Genomic DNA, 18,123 nt, shown 5'->3' with positions numbered 1-18,123 from the left:
ATAATTGATATGAGAGACATGCACAAATATTGAACAACTGCACCCTATTTCTGTGGTTTGGCCTGAACTTTCAATTCTATAAAAATCATTCTTTGCAGGGAAAGGTGATAGGTGTTAATCTTAGCAAGGAACTACTAGACTTTTTAATTTCTAGAAAAATCCAACACTAGAACATCAGGTTTTCTCTTTATTCCTTTGTTAATTATTTAAGAAACAAATTCTATCACTTAACAATTACAAACATTAGGCATGACAGAAATTTGTTGTCCAAATCACAAATATATTGTTTAAATATATACATTATTATCCCAAAGTACAGCACAGATTTTTTTTGTTTAGGTTAGAAAGATAATTACCTTTTCTTTTTTTGACAGGAAGAAGAGAACATCTTCATATATTTCAAGGCGATCACGTTCAGAAATTGCATTCCAGACTTCCAGCTCTCCAAACATTTGTTCAGCTTTTCTACATACAGGAATACAAAAAATATATAATAAATCTATTAAAAACATTTTATTTTGACTTCATTCTCTCTTGATAGCTACCAGCATCTTATTCCTACTAGCATCTAAACTAGTTATTTTTTTCTTCTTGATAAAAAGGAACCAGATCTGAAAAGTATTTTGAACGTCAACCACTAATATTTGTATTATTGTTTTTCCCAATTTTCTCTATCTCTAATTCAGAGTTCCCCAACCTTTCCAGCTTTGCAAACTGGATGGGGGTCGGATGATGGTTCTGTGCAAATGGAGCACACGCGCACACACACTCGCTGCTTGCACAAGTGGGGATGCGCGTGGGCACTCACCCCACCAGTTCCACAGCTCATTTCAAACAGCTCAAGGCTCAGTTGTGGGTCATAGCCTGGGGCTTGGGGACCCCTACTCTAATTCATTCCAAAGATTTTCCTTCAATTTCCTTATCAACTAACATTGAAAATATTTATTTACCAACAGGATAGCACTCTGCCCACTGCTTGGCCTGAAATCGAGGCCTGGGGGCAGCAGCAGTAGGCAAAGACTGCTGAAGGCTGCCATTGCGAAGGTCTACCATCTCTAGTACTATGCAACAGCAAGCCCATGCTCTCTGGCACCATCTACCCCCCTCTCAAGCCTGTAGCCCTCATCCATTAACCTGCTTACTTGCGGTTCCTGCCTCACATGTTCAGAGGTTTTCATTTAATGAATCCTGCAAACCTACAGAGCAACCAGGAATACCAGAATTTCAGCTCCTCAGCAATGGAGACATGCAATGACCTGCTTTACGACTGCATCATTTGGTATCACATATCATTTTCTCAATTGCCATAATAACACAAGGACTACCCGTACTGTCATTGCCCCAGTCTATCTTACATAGTTATTGCAATCTGTGTGCAGACATAAGAGTTGCTAAGGAAAGATCTGAGCCATGATACTAAGATTTTAGCATTGGACTGTATTGTATATTAGCTCATCTTACTTGTATCTGGTTGTTGATGTCATTTTTTCATGATTTTCAAGGAAACGCTGAAAAGACTCTTTTGCTTCTTTGTACTTTAATCTTGCTTCTTCTTTTTCTTCCTTCTCTGTATGTACTTTGTAAGCATTAAAGGCTTGCTTCTTCTCACTTAATTTTGCCAAAGCGCTGCAAATTGAGGAAACATAAACTAGAATTAGTCTCTTTATATCCAAGTTATTGGGAGGGGGGGGGAGTCATTTTTGCAATGAATCGTTTAAAATAATCTAGTGATACCTGTATCTTGGATCATTAATGATCATTTTCATAGCTTGCTCCCAAGAGGCAGTGGATGGCACACGCTGTGAAGATATAAATCACATAAGTTCTGGAACTGACATTTTGTTTTCACAAGTGAGGAGCTTAAAAAGAACTGCTTCATCTTATGTAATTTTCTGTTATCTAAAGGAAAATAAGTTATCTGGCTTGATATTTTACAATCAGGATAATACATTTTTTACCCAATACAGTTAATACACTTTCCCAGAAAAAGTTATATAATAGTGATGACAAATATCATGCATAACACACTTATATCGCCATGATGTCACAGAATCCTTCACATTTCTAGAAAAAGCAAGTTCAAGAATACTTGTTTGCCAATTCTTGTTTTTAAAGGTATTAAAACTAACACTCAGAAAACATTATTTTTTTGATTCAGATATGTTTCAGCCATCACAAAGAATGAAATCATAATGATTAAGGAGAATATTCATAATTTTAAACATGCCTAACCTTCTTTCTTACCCTAACTTATCTGCCTAAAACTTTAAAAACCTGTAACTGCCTTGTCTATATTAAAAAAACCTTTTTTCCCATGGATTTTTACAGGACACCTAATAAAATCCACTCATTTAGATAAAGTATTTGGTATTTACTTTTGCATGAATGTTATTCAAGTTCTTACAAAAATCAGCCAATCTCCTAATCCATTATATTTGTAATACTTGAAATTTAAAGAATAGTTGACTCAGTATAAAAACCTTTTCCTTCAGTAGTTCTTTAAATGCTTGCTTGGCTTCTTCTTTTGTATTCCAGGTATACGTTTTTTTAACAGGTTGGGCTTCCTCTTCCTCCTTTTTTGGTACAACACTATCAATTTAAAAAAAAAGTTTGTGACTTTAACAAATAGCTGCATTAATTAAATGGAATAATTACTGAGGCAATAATCATAAATATTAGGCTGATGCCTTTTCAAAAGTAATAGCTACTTAAGCATCTTAGGATAGTTGCAAATATATAAATACATTTGGCATGCATCATTCATTTAGACAACTGATACACTAGATCAGTGGTCTTCAACCTTGGCAACTTTAAGACCTGTGGACTTCAACTCCCAGAGAGTTGAAGTCCACAGGTCTTAAAGTTGCCAAGGTTGAAGACCACTGCACTAGATGTCCCTTAAAATGACCACTCTTAAGAAAGCTAGAGTGTCCCTTAAGCCTACCCTCCAAAATCAGCCCCTTTGAGTTTTGGCTCCTCCCACTTTTGGAGTGCAGTTCTCAATGTTATGCAAAGCTTAAAGTGGCCCCTGAGACGACCCATATTACAGATTCTTGCCATGAAGAATTCATTATTCAAGATTTAATCATTTAATTCATTATAAATTAAGTCTGACCAATTCTTCAGGCTATTGCAAAATGGAATGGGTCTAGCAAGTTGCTTTCTGTTCATTGGATATATAGTCTATCATAAATGAGATGAAATTTGAGAGAGAGAGATGGCAATATAAAGAAACACCATGTATTGAGTTGGAAAAACAAGGTTCCAGGTTTTACAAGAAGGTTCTCTAGCAAGAAAACTAACCGAAAGATATTCTGGAAACTTTTCCCTCTCTTATCTTTGTTACAGGAAAAGGAAAAGAAATTAAAAGATAATCTATTTAACCAAGCCTCCATTGTGGCTGTTTTTTCCTATCGCACAATTTAAGATGACAAGGCCCTAAAGGTACTAGAAGTTAATAACAACTAAAACCAAACAAACAACCAAACAAAGTGTTTTTCTTGTCTTTTCTTCTTCCATTTTTTTAAAAGAAAAGAAACCCATTTTTTTCCCTCCCAAACAATGACAGATTCTCTTGAAAAATAATAGATGAGGTTATTAAGAATTATTACTTACTCCAAGGATTCTTGCTTTGGAGTTTCTTCCACAGAGTTTGTGATAACTTCCATGCTCTGCTCTTGTACAACAGGAGGAGCTGCTGGCTGTACCTGCTCATCTGTTGAAGGAGCTACCCCAGCATCATTTTCTATAACTGGAGCCATAGCAGAAGGCTCCGTTTCTGGAGCTGAGGCCACGGCAGGAGCAACAGGGGCTGACGGTATAGGTACTGGCATTTCAGGAACACTGGCAGCAGTAGCTGGAATCCCTGATGCAACCGCAGCAGATGAAACTGGAGTAGATTCTTCCGATTTGCTGTTATTGAAATAGAAATCATTTTTTGTTCTAAAAATCCTGCCTAATTCACAAAGATCATATTTTCCACTGCACACCTGTAAATAACTTTCCCCCATGAAAAGTCCAATTTGTAATTGATTTACAAGACAGGGATGGCATCAGCTTCTATCTTTCTGCATCTCCTTCACAATAGGCATGTTAATGTTTGACAGCATCAATGCCTTAAAATTTCTACTAAAAGTCTAATGAAATGCAGGCTGTTCTATTACACCTGAGTTAAAATGTGCTTTTTATTATTTCTAATCTGTTCATCAATTTCACTGGATATAAAGTCATTTATTAAGACAGGGGAAAATCTTTCTATACATTCAAACTTACAACTTCCACACTAATTTTTACATAAAACTGAGAGGCAAGCTTCTTCCTTCCAAATTACAAAAAATAGTTGCTAACATACATTATTTGTGCATATTTAATTATACGATTTCCAACTTAAAATTTGTACAGGCTGATGTTCCATTATCAATTAAGTTTCTCCTTACAGCCTCATGCTAACAGGTTTTTTTGGCAGGAGGTAAATCTCACAACTCAAACTTCCAAAAAACCCTTTCTATTGTTTTTAAGACTTAAGGGATACATCAATAGGAAAAGCCTCAGATTGTGACTGTTATGTTCCTCAAAATTAAGAGGTCACAATACTGTAATTGGCTGTCAACATGCACTCATTTTAACTAAGTTTATGAAAAGGCTGAATTATTTCCTAGGGAAATATCAATTATTTCCTTAGAAATGAATATCCAGTAACACCAATTCTTTGTTTATATCAGTTATTGAACAATATCAGCAGGCTGAGAAGCTAAAACTGTGTAAAATTCAGCTGCTGGGATGCAAACCAGGAATGATATAGTACTAGGATTGTTTCAAACCCTGTTAAGATTGTCAATCATTTTCTGAATGTAATTCAAAATACTGGTTTCAACCTTGATGCTACATATATAATTTTACCTAAGTACTTTCTGAGATATTGTATTTAATCTCTACTTTTTCTGCTTCCAAAAAGGTTTTTAAAATAAATTAATCTTTTCATCAGTTTTGACTGCATTTTATACAAAGACATCTTTAAGAAAAGTGTTTGTAAGCATACCTGTTTTCTTCTGCTTTAATCATTGCTGTAAAAGAACAACAAAGAAGTATTTATATATTTAAGATATTGTCTATCATTTTAGAGATAGACCCTAAAACATTTTGCATGTGAAAAATCACTTTTTTTATTTTTAAGTGAAAATATAGTATAGCCTATATGTCAAAAGTGTTTCATGAATGAATGGATAACTTTTTAAGACCACAGAACACAAAAGGTATTTTAAAAATGCACAGATGTCAGATGGAGATATGGCAAACTGAAGACATCTTCGCAAACACAAAGCCAATGACCATGGCAAAGACCAAAGAACCGGTGAGTAAACCAACATTCTGGAACTTCTCCAGATGAAGAGAGGATGAGATTGCTCAAATTTGTTTTGAATAGCAGCTCTTCACAAGCAGAAAATAGGACAGTGATTTTCCACAGGTCTGAATGCCAGGGAACAAAAGGATTAACCATTTTGTTCACAACCATAGTTTAGCATTATAATGACCCTAAATTTGCAAGCCCTTCAAAATTACTTTTGAAAATTACCTATTAACTTAAAGTTATTAGAAATCTTCGGAACAACATTTGAAAACTCATTGGGTAAATTAATCTTAGTGCTGAATAAAAGAAAAAATAATTAAAAGTTTAAGAACTTAATTTAAAATAGATGGCAAAAAACTAAGTAAGATTTTGATATATTAAAAGTTATAAACAACAAGGAATTTAACAAATTTGGAAAACTGACTTTCACCATAAGATTTTGGTATTAACTATAAAAATAATTTCTCATTAGAAACAGACTTATTTTGATTATTCTGGCTACTGTAAATCACACCAAAGATTAAATTACTTTTATGATTTTAGGACACTAGACACTAAAGGGGACCAAATATTCTAAAGGGAGAAGGGAAAAATACAAGTGTGTTCTAGATGTCAGTTAATAGTGGGACTTACAAAATGACACAAAATATTAAGAGAACGGAGCCCAAAATTAGTAACTACAACATCAACACTGTCAATAATAATTATCTGCTTCTATGGCTACACTATTCTAAAAGGTGTTAACGAAGTAACCGCAGATGTGAAATAAATTTAATCTGACATAGCAGAGGAAGTATTAAAACAGGCTTTATCTCATAGCACAGAAATCTATGTAATGGGATAAAGAAGAATGAAAGAGAAATCAAGTCATACTGTTGTATGTTTGATTGGATTAGAGATTAAGACTGTTAGAAGTAAAAGGAAGGAATGTAAAATGGCTTATTTGATTAAAGTTAAAATAAAACATTGTTTTACAAAGATCTAGCAACCTTTTAACTGCTTAATTGCTGGGACCAGGACTGAAAAGTTGATGTTTTATGAATTTGCTCATAGATAGGGGATGGGATGAATAGATATTTGTAACCATAAATACTTGTGATTAATATTGGAAATCACTTCTTTATATATTTCTTTTCTTTTTCTTCATTATATCATTTCTTTTCTTTTTTCTGTGTTTTTCATTCTTTTTTCTATTCTTTTCTCTTTTTCCAAGTTTAGTTTGTATTAATGTTTACACTTGTTATCCAAATTCTTATTGAACATTATGTGCTAGTATAAATCAGTAATCATTTCAGTACAATTTTGGAACTTCCTACCAATTCCAGTCCCAAATGCTAAAGATAGATCACTGCCTAAGATCCTTTAGAATTGCTGTCTGAGAATTGCTGCTGGTTCTGTGCAACAGTTTTTCCTCTATAGTTACTGAGGGTGACTGTATCCTTTTATCTTTTGTCAACAATAATTTATCCAATTATTCTTCTAACTAAAACATTTAAAATATCTTAGATTATTTTATTATATGGTCTGAATGTCCTATCTTCACTAACTGGAATTGCCACTATCTATAAAGTAGCTTATGTTGAAGATAAAGCATCATAATTACCTTCAAGATCTTCAAGTTCTTTGGGTTTTGCCCAACGTGATTCTTTTGTTTGAGAGTTGTAGTAATAAGGCTTTCCAGAATCAGATTTGTATTCTTTCCATGGGCATTTTGACAACAATTGCTAAGGAAGGGGAAACAACACAATATCTGAAGCCATTCTATAATACAGAAATGAATGTAGTAAAATGCTTTTGGAATCTTTGGATGAAGATGCAAAATTGCAAAGAAACAAGTTACACACAATTCCTTTTATGAAATAAAACTCTTTGGGCATACTCTGCCTAGTGCAGCATTAATATGAAGACTAGGATATTAAAAATGCACATCGAAAGGAACGTTTTTCTTAATAGTAATTTTTTTTTCATTCAGTGAAACATGGATAGTTAAATAATTACATGCTCAATTGCTTCCTTTACCTCTGCAGGGGTTTTAAGATCATCTGGCTTCTCCCAGGTAGACTGCTTGGTCTCAGTATTGTAATAGTATGTTCTCCCATCTGGTGATTTATGCTCTGACCACGTAGATTTCTAAGGAAAGTAGAACATTCTATAGAAAATTTGTTTTGGGATTTTAAGATAGAGCATAACAAAGCTATTAAGAGAAAAACACGACACCTGTTTTGAGGGCTCTTCATTAGTAGAGTTATTGGTTGGAGTGGCTTGTTGCACTGCACAAACTGGAGGTGTAGGCTAAATAAAGAAAATATGAATTAAGTTTAATCCAGTGAAATACAGTTTGTTTTTATTCAAGAGATAAAAGGGATAACCTTGTTCCTTAATTTTATTTCTGTACTTTAGAAAGCAAAGGTTTTGATCACATTGCTTTTTAAGCCTTTATCAGATATTAACAAAAATAATGTCACTATAAATTAATGTATTTCTTTCAGTGTTATACAATGCTTTTAAATAGTCCCAATGAAAAGTTCATTATCTGGTTCTCTTGATAGATTCTAAATGCTAGGGATGTAATCAAAAGGGATGCATGCTTGTTTATTACATAGTTATTTATCCAATCAAATTAATACATTGATGATGGCAGTTTGTGCCAATGGGATAAGACCAAATCTTATGAGTTACTGGTCCAACTTCTCAGTTGGAATTTGAAAAGCAAAGCAATTGGAACAAAACCTTACTGAATATTCTCTGACATGTTCAATATAAATAAAAGAATCTGTCATTTCAAGATCATAAGATGGTATTGCCATCCCTGCTGCTAATCATATTTTTATGATCCACCTTGTTTCTGATTCAAATCTATAACCAAATCTACAAAATGGCAGTTATTCAGAAATTAAAAGTACAACAATGGTGAATAGGAAACTCCTGCTTCCATTAAATGTAATAATGCTTACCAGAATAGCCTAGCTTCATTAATATGTTTAAAAAAAATAAATCTGCATTATATAGAAATGAAATAACTGATTGCAATGATCAAACCTAAGTTTCAAATGTGCTGATAGTAATGGAGAAGTGAACAGAATAGGATCTTAATTATTTTATAACAGGTGATTGCATAGCTATATGCAAATAGCTATGTGTGAAATTAAAAAAACTCAAAAAAGTAATGGAGACATGGAAATATAAATTTATACTAAAGATGAATACTTTTCAGATGTGAGGACATGAAATTTGAGATTTCAAGACAGTATTTGCTGTCCTTTTCAAAGCCTTTCTATAAGACACACTCATCTACAGTAGGGGGCAGCACCTAATCAATTCTGATGTCAGAAACCTTATCAGCATAATAAGGAAAATAAAGTTGAAAAATACATCCAAGAAGATGATGATGAAAAATCATTTCTGCAATAAAGCCAAGAAAATTCATCAACATATTAATATGATTACAAGGATTCAAAACTCACTGTAGGGACACTTTTATATACTTTCCCTGTGTGGAAAGTGGAGCCTATAGGGATTGCTTATGAAAATGGTTACAGGTAGAGTTCATTTGTTTAATGATAGTTCTAAGTTATAATGGCTGTGGAATAAGTGACTTACAACCTGTCCTGAAAATCATAACTGCTGCAGTGTCCCTGCAGTCTTTTGATTGCAGTTTCGGTACTTGGCAACTGGCAATAATAAGGATTGCAACATTCTGCATTCTCATAATCATGATTAACTGTTTTCCCAGTTTGCTTCTGACAAGCAAAGTTAATTGGGGAAGCTGGATTCGCTTAAGCACATGAGCCACTTCATGACCAAGATTCACTCAATGACTACAATAAACTCGTTATAAAATGGCGTCCGGCCACATGATGACTTATTAAGGATTGCACTGCTTAGCAACCAAAATTCCAGTCCCAACTTTGGTCACAAGTTGAAGATTACTGTATCCCCGAAAATTCTCAAGGATTCAATAAGAAACAAAAACATTTTATAACTTAAAAATTGTGTTTCTATGCACATTTGTATTATAAAAACATTAAAAAAATATTCATAACACCCCGACTGGAGTTACATATACTATGTTCTTACATGCTCTGAGAAGTAATTCCTAATCATTGCTATATTAGCTATTGGGGAACTTGTAAACTGAGGAATTGTAGCCTAATTCAGTCACAATTTTTACTTCTCATTCTTGTTCCAGAATAGTTACAACAGATTAAGAAGCATTTTATTCTGTTCTTATGACAAGGGTCTCTGGGAGACATGTGGCATAAAAAATTAATAAAATATACAACAACAAAGTACAATTACTTAAGGAGAGGGGTATCTACATATTGGGGAAAAGGCTCAAAAATCTATAAAATAGCAGGCATGGTATTGGGATCCAAGCCCTGCCCAATTTGTATACATATACAGCAGGGTTTGCATTTTAACATAACACCTGATAACATGTAGATTTTGAACATCCTATAGGTTTCCTTAGTTAAGAAGTATGGTAGTTGTTAACAGTGGTTCATTAATATTCCATATTATCATTATTTAATAGTTTGTCCTGGTTTGGATGTAACAAATTAGAACTAGCTGAAATATCAGGCATGATCCTGCCATAATTAAGCATTTTTGAATGAATTCCATCAAGGGAAAATGTTTACTATATCTTAAATATAATTTAATGTAAAGTTTTAAATAAAATGAATCAGAGGTGGGTTCCTACTGACATTGGTACAGATTCGCTTTGCACGCGCTTCCCACAGTTCCTTGTAAATTGTTCTGTGCATGCGTGAAGAATGTGAAAAACTACTAAAAAACATCCTGGCAATGGTAGTGGCGACCAGGGAATTGGTTCGGGGGAGTGGCCAGCCTGGGTCACTGCTGGTTCTGCAACCAAGGCCAAATTACCACTACCTGTTCCCCTGAACTGGTGCGAACGAGTAGGAACCCATCTCTAGTTCTATAATATCTAGTTCAAAATTGCATAAGTGGTAACTGTATGTATATGGTACAAATTATGAGTTCTGAAGCCAAGTTACTGTTACTTTACCTGCATTACTTATCCTATTCAAACCTTATATCTAAGTATGAGTGTTCTAAGACTTTGGCAAAGTTAAATACTCAACAAAGTGCTTGCTTTAATATAAGAGGGAGAAAGACAGCAGGGAAACTTGCTAGAAATGACCAAATTACTAAAACAAAATGTCCTTTCTTACCTGAGTTCCAGGGGGAGCTAAACCTATGCAGAAAAAAATTGAGAAACCAATGTTATGGAAATACTAAAACAAACCCTTCCTGATTTATTTAATGTGATTCAAAAAAAGCTTTCAAGTTTATTAAAATAAATTGGCACCCAAGTCCTATATTTAACAGCTTACTTGCCAGGAACTATTTTAGGCAGAATGTCATGGATGTACATTTTGGCAGAGGCCACATTTAATTAATACAATTTATACTTAAAAAGCAAGGCAGAAATAATAAAAAAATAAAAAGGCAGATCATAGATGTTCAGATGTTAGTTATGGGTTACATGCAATCAGCCAAATCACATTTTAACTACCTAATTTCCTAGAAAGCATTTTTCATGCCAATATTCCAAGTACTTCTCTTCCAGAGCACTGATTAGATTCATATACTACGCAAAGTTAGCTGGGTTGGTTGGATTCACTTTCGCATGTTGAGTGAATTCACTCAGTGTGCTCTACAAATATCTTTTTATTGTCCAGCAAAAATTATGGTTTATTCAAAAAATAATACATTGAAACCTCAACTTATGATAGCAATTGGGACTGGAATTTCCATTGCTAAGCAATATGGCCATAAAGCGTGGACATATTGCTTAGTGAAGGCAATCCCTGCAGCCCCAGTTGATGTTAACAGAACCTCATGTTTATTAAGCAATTAACCAATACAACCAAAGTCCGTGGAAAGGTCAGCAGAAAGTCCTAGGCCCACAGGCAGGTGAGTGGCTGCTGCTTGTTGGGGGAAGGAGCAAGAGGTGCACAGGAGAGGATGCATGAGGGGATGGCGCAGGTATGCAAGAAGGTCAGGGAAAGTATGAAGGGGTGCGCAAAAGGAACCATTTGAATCAAGTATGCAGGATGGCAAAGATGCCAGGAGATACATGAGAAGTGCTGGCTGGGGAAGGTGCAAAGGGATGTACAAGAGGCTTCGGAGTCCAGAGAGGGTACAAATAAATTCTTACTTTATGCTTTGATATTTTGTGACATGATTTAATATAACCACTCAGTCACTCAGGTGAGACAGGTAGTATAGCAGTATGATGATTGAAAAAATAAATAAAAATATAGCTGATGACTACTCTGTTGTTAGAATTATTTCCCCTAACAATTGTTAGATCTAAAGACCATAAAGTTCGTTTGTTCCATTATAAAAACAGGCATTTTCAAATTTTCTTTTGATAATTAAATTAATGGCAAAATTTAATTTATTTTTAATTAGAAAAAATAATATTTCTTTTAGCAGCCTAAATTACTTAACAAATAATTGATTATTCATACATACCAATTTGCGAATCCATGCTGTTCACTCCTGGCTGTAAAAAACCAAAAAATATATATATTTCATGCCGCAGACAAAAGGGTATCTCAGTCCAATTTGAGATGACAACACAGAATAGACAGACAGACAGACAGACAGACAGGAGAATATTCTCTTGCCATTTAAAAAAAAACACTTCCCATTCCAATCTTTTGTGCTTGTATTTTCTGGTTATTTCCTGTCCAAGTACTAATCAGATCCAAACTCGTTTTTCAAAACCAGACAATATTGGCTAGGAAGAAAGAAAACTATGGACAGATCTCAACATATAACCAATAGGGACCAAAAAAATTGTTGTTGAGTGGTGTGATTATTAAGTAAAGCAGAATGCAACTGAACCCAGTTTGACAAAATTTTCCATAATTTCCAGCTTCTAAGTTGACTTTGCTTTACAGAAGCTGGCCGGGATGGTTGGAAATGTCAATCTGCAGGAAACTGATCATCATAAATATGGAGCAATTGCCAAGTTCTCAAATTATGATCGCATGACTGTGGAGCACTTAGACAGTTCTTAAGTGCAAGGACTGGTTGTAAGCCATTTTTTGCAGCAGCACTATTAACTTTTAAGTTTGCTAAATGAATGACCTTTAAGTGAGGACTACCTGTACTGTGTAAGAAAATTACACTGGTATGTCTATAGCAGTGATGGCAAACCTATAGCACACGTGCCAGAGGTGGCACTCAGAGGCCTCTCTGGGCACATGCGCCACTGCCCCAGCCCAGTTCCATTGCATTTCTCCATCGCGTTTCTTGCCATCATTCTCATCAATTCCAACTTCTTGTGAAAGAAAAAGATCTTGTGAAGTTGGAATTGATTGAATGAGCTTTTTTAGTCCCACAAACTTTTGTTTCCCTGCACACGATAGCGAGAAACACCACAGAGAAACGAAACGGAGCTGGAAATCAGGTAGGCAAAGAAATACTTGGGGGAAGTGAGGGCATCTGGGTGGTGCTGGGTGGGGCAAGCTCTGTAGCGCGGCAATGGCAAAACAGGCAACGGAGCGGCCCTCTCTTCTCCTGCTCCATTTCCCATTTCTACATTGCAGCGCAGCGGCCAGGATCCACTTTGATAGCGGGATGGGGGGGGGGAGATTTGTCTAGCCAAACTAACCTTGCAGTCTCCCCTACATTGGGATCAGATTTGATCGGGTTGGTCAATGGCTCCATCGGTAATGAAAAAAATAGCCCCATTGTGCCACACCTCCTCCTGCCACCAAGCGCGCCCAGCCATGTGTGGCCTTTCCTCTGTCTTTCTTTCCCTCACGAATTGGGGTGGACAAAAAACAAAATGAGGCCACCCCCACTAAACAAGCAGCAGCCGAGGTGGTGGCAGAGTATAAGACAGAGAAGCAAAGATTATAAATTGATAACTACCCATATTATACTTTATTATACTTTTCAGCCCTAGACCATCATAGTGTTTGCAGAGCCCTTAGAGAAAGGTATGGGATGGGGTGGGGTGGGGTAGAGAATAAGCATAGTTCTTTATTGGAACCACTCATCAGACAAAGAAGCAGAACCAAAACAAAAAAAAAGCTATCTGGGCTCCATACAGTGGATTCAAAGCATCCCTAACCTTTTCCTGCAAAATACTGGCCATGTACCAATAACTTTGCCCTCCACCATTTCTTGTTTTGAATTTCCTGTCCAAAGGTAATTGGATTTTTTGCCTTGTAACCAAAGATATCTAGGCTCAGACTGTGCCTTCTTCTGTCCCAGACAGGACATTTTATGGCGATACAGTTTTCTTCCAGATAAATAATTGATGGGTAATAAGTTATGAGGAAGGCAATGTCTCTTTCAATAATAGAAATTAAAACTATTTTATTTTAACAAGAAGTAAAAAATATACAGAGAAAATTGGGATAAGAAAATGAAGACAAAAACCAAGAAATGATATTACAAAAGTTTCCCTTTTTTTATTGTTGCTAAACGTAATATTTCAAAGCAGAAAAAAGAATGAAGGTGCATAATTACATTTTTCTTGGAACAATTAGTTGAACTCTGCCTTGTTTATCATTATTTTAGGTAGTAAAACCTCAGTATTCAGGTTAAATTGCAGTGTTGGCATTTTGCGATAAATAAGTGGGTTTTCGGTTGCAGTTTGGGCACTCAGTCTCTAAAAGGTTTATTATCATTGGTCAATAGTCACCAGCTATGAAGATCAGCTCAAAGGAGACTATTTTTTTAAAAAAAAATACATGTTAAGTATTATTTATTTTGGGGAAGTAAACAGTCACTACCATTTCATGCAGATTCCGCATGTTTGGATCTTAGGAATGTGTTTTGTGTACAATCATGCAAGATTAGTGCTCTCTATATGGAAAGCCTTGAAGACCATCTGAAAGTTTCCTCTGGTCCAGAATGCATTATTTGATTCAAGATGTAGCTATTACCTATAAAGCCCTACATGGCATGAGGCTCAGTTTCTTGAGGGTTCCTTTGACTAAGCAATGCCATTTATTAGGACACTGTAAGTACATCTCCTTTAAAGGAGCACCTGCCATCTAGAATGAGGCTCCCTAAGATCCAAAACCACTTGCTGGTATTTGAAGGGTCTTGAAGACTTGACAACGGTGACTGAAGCTTCCTACAGACTATGTGGGTTGTTTTCCTTTGGTCTCATCTGGCTTTGTCATCCTGTCAATTTTACTCTTTTTTAAATCTCTTTTTTTCTTGGTTTAAAGTTTCAGACAACTTGTAATCCACCCAGACTTGGTAGAAGTTGGGCAGCATTTACTGTAAATATAATAAATTACTACTTTCTCTTAGCAATTATCTATTTCTCTCAATCATCAATTTAGCATCCTCAAATATCATTTATATAGGCAGTTTTAGTCAGCATGCTGAGTTAGTACTAAGAATACTATCTAAAAGAAGTACTACCACATACATAGAAAACAATATATTGTATCTCCATCTTAATAATCTGAGATGACTTTCCTAAGTTTTTAAAATTTAACGGTAATGCTTTCAATTTTGACCAAAAACCAAATGCAGTTGTTTCAGAACAAGAGTAATGACAAAGCCACTCCCAGAAAGCTGATTTGAAGAACTTGCAAAGTCACTAGAAATGGAGATGGGAGGAGATGAGTCTTAGTGATAAGAGGTATTATTTTGATTTATATCCTGCCTCTCTTCCAAGAGACCTCTCAGATAAAAAATCAGCTTTTGAAAAAGACAATTAATATATTAAAGATGAAAGAGATCAAATTATTTTAAAAAAATTACAGGATAATGATGTACATTTTACTGTATAGAACACAAAATGCATAGATTTTTGTAATGCTGTTTGTGGAGAATTAGCATTATTTCATAATTAACTGAAAATGGAGACCAAAAGAAAGAAAAAAAATGCTTGCATGTCTGAACAAAATCACAGGCTACTGTCAATAAAAATGAAAAGCAATTGAGGAAGCATATAGGGAGAAAATGTAAGTAATTCAGTTTTGATTCTTTTCTAGGATGTTTAAATTGGATAAGGTGGTGGAAACTAGACAAAGAAAGACAAAGATTCTATAGGAAATGCTTTAATTCCTCTTCACTGGTTCACTGTATTTTTTACTGTCTATAAAAGAGGGATTTTCCTTTCTCATTATCTAGTACAGAAATATACTGTAGTCTATTTATTTAGCCATGTGAAATCAAGATTATTAATGACAATCAGGCAAATAGCAAAAATATGTAAATAACACAATGCAAAGAGACAATATAAAGAGAATAGGTAAAATAAATCCCTGAACCCTAAAAGATTCAACGAGAGAAAGAAAGCTGAAGAGAAACATCTTGCAACAGAAATGTTGTGTGAGCTATCAGACAACATAGAGTAACAATCTAAAATAATGATTAAGTCAAAGAAAAAAGATTGTAATGCAGAATAATCGGGAAGTAAATCCTACAAATATTATCTATAATTTTTTTCACTTATTTACCATTCACACTCCATGCCCAATTTCAACTTCTGTTCACACCATGAATTTGGCATCAATTTGGTTTTGAGATTGTTACCCTCAACTTTAGAGTTTGCTTTGGTTAACACTTCAATGAGAGACTATCAGGGAAATCTAGATCTACTATTAAATCATCAGGTATTGAGACAAGTTAATGTAACACAATAGATAACTATTAAAGCTAAACTAACCATTCTAATAAAACAAAATAATCTATTTTACATTTTTCATGTGTACCTATAAAGCAGAGGTTGGAACATAGAACTTAAATAACAAAGAGAATGCTTGTTCCTGCCTCCTATTTGCAATCTAGGTACAGGTACTGTATTTCCCTGAAAATAAGACCCAGTTTTATTTTTTTGCCACCAAAAGAGGCAGTAGGTCTTATTTTGGGGGGGGGGTGTCTCACGTCATGGTAGCAGCACCAACACCCCCACCCAGCAGTCGCCCACTTCTTCTGTGGCCGCTTTCCAAAGACATCTGACGGCAAAACGGAGGCCGAGGGGGGCACTGTGCGTGTCAATTCAGAATTCGTTTCTCAGTTGCAGAGGCCATTCCTGAAGGTGAAAGAGAGGCCACGGGGATGTGTGGAAGTGGCAGCAAGTGGGCACAGAAGTGGGCAGGCAACGCAAAGCAGGTGTCAGGGTGTGGGAGGCCTGGCTGCAACTGTCCTAAGGTAACCGGGTGCAGGACACGTGGGGCAGTTCCACCCCCTATCCCTGCCCTAGCTTGGTTTTTACATGTGCACCTTGCCCCAAGTCGTGGAACCCTTTGCAACAGAGTGGGCAGGGTCTTAACTAGGGCTTATTTTAGGGAGTAGGCCTTATATGAGTCTCCATGAGCGAATAGGCAGCAATGTAAATTCAATAAAAAAAATAAAAAAATATTGGGCACACATGTACAAATCAAGTTAGGTCTTATTTTCAGGATAGGTCTTATTTTTGGGGAAACATGGTAGTCCTTGACTTACAGGTTTGTTTGGTGACTGTTCAGTTATAAAACTGCAAGGATGACTTATGATCATTTTTCACACTTATGACCAGTGTAGCAGCCCTATGATCATGTGTCAAAATTCAACTAACGCATATTTATGACAATTGCAGTGTCCTAGGGTCATGTGATCACCTTTTGCTACCTTCTGACAAGCAAAGTCAATGAGAAATTATGAAATAAGTCAGATTATTTCACAACTGTGTTATTAACTGCAGTGATTCACTTAACAGCTGTGGTAAGAAATGGGACAAAACTAACTTAACAAATGTCTCACTTAGCAACAGAAATTTGAAACACGTGCCACAGGTTCGCCATCCCGCCTCTATAGCATCACTAGAACATAAGGTGATGCATGAGGAGGAAAATGAAATTATTAGTTTGCATTTGTATAAAACAATTAAATTAAATTCAAATATTTATGAATTTTATAGTTACACCATCTATTAAACACCTCAGGCTATCTTATAATGAAACATGACACAATCATATTCTTACTCTAGCATTTTTCATTATATAAATTTGAAATAATTAGCAATAAAGTGGCTCAAGTTGGGGAATTGTTCTAATATAAAAGATACTGAACTGTATATTAGGGAAAAGGTACAGGAAAAGGATACAGAAATCAGTACAGTAGAGAGCAAATACTTCAAAATTGTAAACATAATATTTACCGGTCCTGTTGGCTGCATGGGGCCATGAGACATATGGGGTGCCATCATTCCGGGCATCACTGTCTGCATCATTCCAGGCATCTACAATCAAAATATGATTATTGTATTTGTTTACAACTAGACACACTACATCTGTAACTATTTTTTGTTGATGGGAGGATATAGTTTAACCCTGTTCACAAACAGGTAAATTGGGGCATAACAAAGGAGTAGAGTTATAAAAGGGTATATAAGTTTAACAAAGGAATCCAGCAATTGTCTGATAATGTTCCAAATAAATAGTATTAAAGCTCTAAATGACCAGAAGCATTAAAATAGGCAAGATATTAATTGCTGAGGGCCAACAAATAAGGACACAATGGTTCATCTACTCTTGATTGTATTTCAAAAGGGAACCCAAGACAAAACATGAAGAAAGAAGCAGACTGGTATGGAGGGATCGCAGAAAGATAAACAAGAATATGGGCCCATATGTTTGTGTCATATATTTTTTAAAACCCAAACATTACATTACTTGCAAGTCATTGAAGAAATGGGACCCAATCCATTTAAAACTCTAAAACCTCTAATTCCCAAACCAATTCCCTGTGACCTATGTAAACTCTATTAATCTTGAGGGCTC

The 18,123-nt window shown here is 35.3% G+C and overlaps 1 protein-coding gene across 1 annotated transcript in view; it reads right to left on the bottom strand.

The window, feature by feature from the left end:
• Positions 1-18,123, bottom strand: part of PRPF40A (pre-mRNA processing factor 40 homolog A) — a 34,639-nt gene that overhangs the window by 10,026 nt on the left and 6,490 nt on the right. Inside the window, exons 3-14 of the mRNA XM_032211374.1 lie at positions 17,502-17,582; positions 11,852-11,882; positions 10,543-10,565; positions 7,565-7,639; positions 7,367-7,477; positions 6,951-7,071; positions 5,039-5,063; positions 3,616-3,912; positions 2,481-2,589; positions 1,735-1,799; positions 1,462-1,626; positions 357-465 (exon numbers count right to left, since the gene is read on the bottom strand). Coding sequence (XP_032067265.1) covers positions 357-465; positions 1,462-1,626; positions 1,735-1,799; positions 2,481-2,589; positions 3,616-3,912; positions 5,039-5,063; positions 6,951-7,071; positions 7,367-7,477; positions 7,565-7,639; positions 10,543-10,565; positions 11,852-11,882; positions 17,502-17,582 — 1,212 coding nt within the window. The remainder of the gene's footprint in view (positions 1-356; positions 466-1,461; positions 1,627-1,734; positions 1,800-2,480; positions 2,590-3,615; positions 3,913-5,038; positions 5,064-6,950; positions 7,072-7,366; positions 7,478-7,564; positions 7,640-10,542; positions 10,566-11,851; positions 11,883-17,501; positions 17,583-18,123) is intronic.

Source organism: Thamnophis elegans, chromosome 1, assembly GCF_009769535.1.
Source record: "Thamnophis elegans isolate rThaEle1 chromosome 1, rThaEle1.pri, whole genome shotgun sequence".
Taxonomy (NCBI): Eukaryota; Metazoa; Chordata; class Lepidosauria; order Squamata; family Colubridae; genus Thamnophis; species Thamnophis elegans.
The sequence above is the reverse complement of the archived record's forward strand: the minus strand, read 5'-3'. Positions and strand labels throughout refer to the sequence as shown.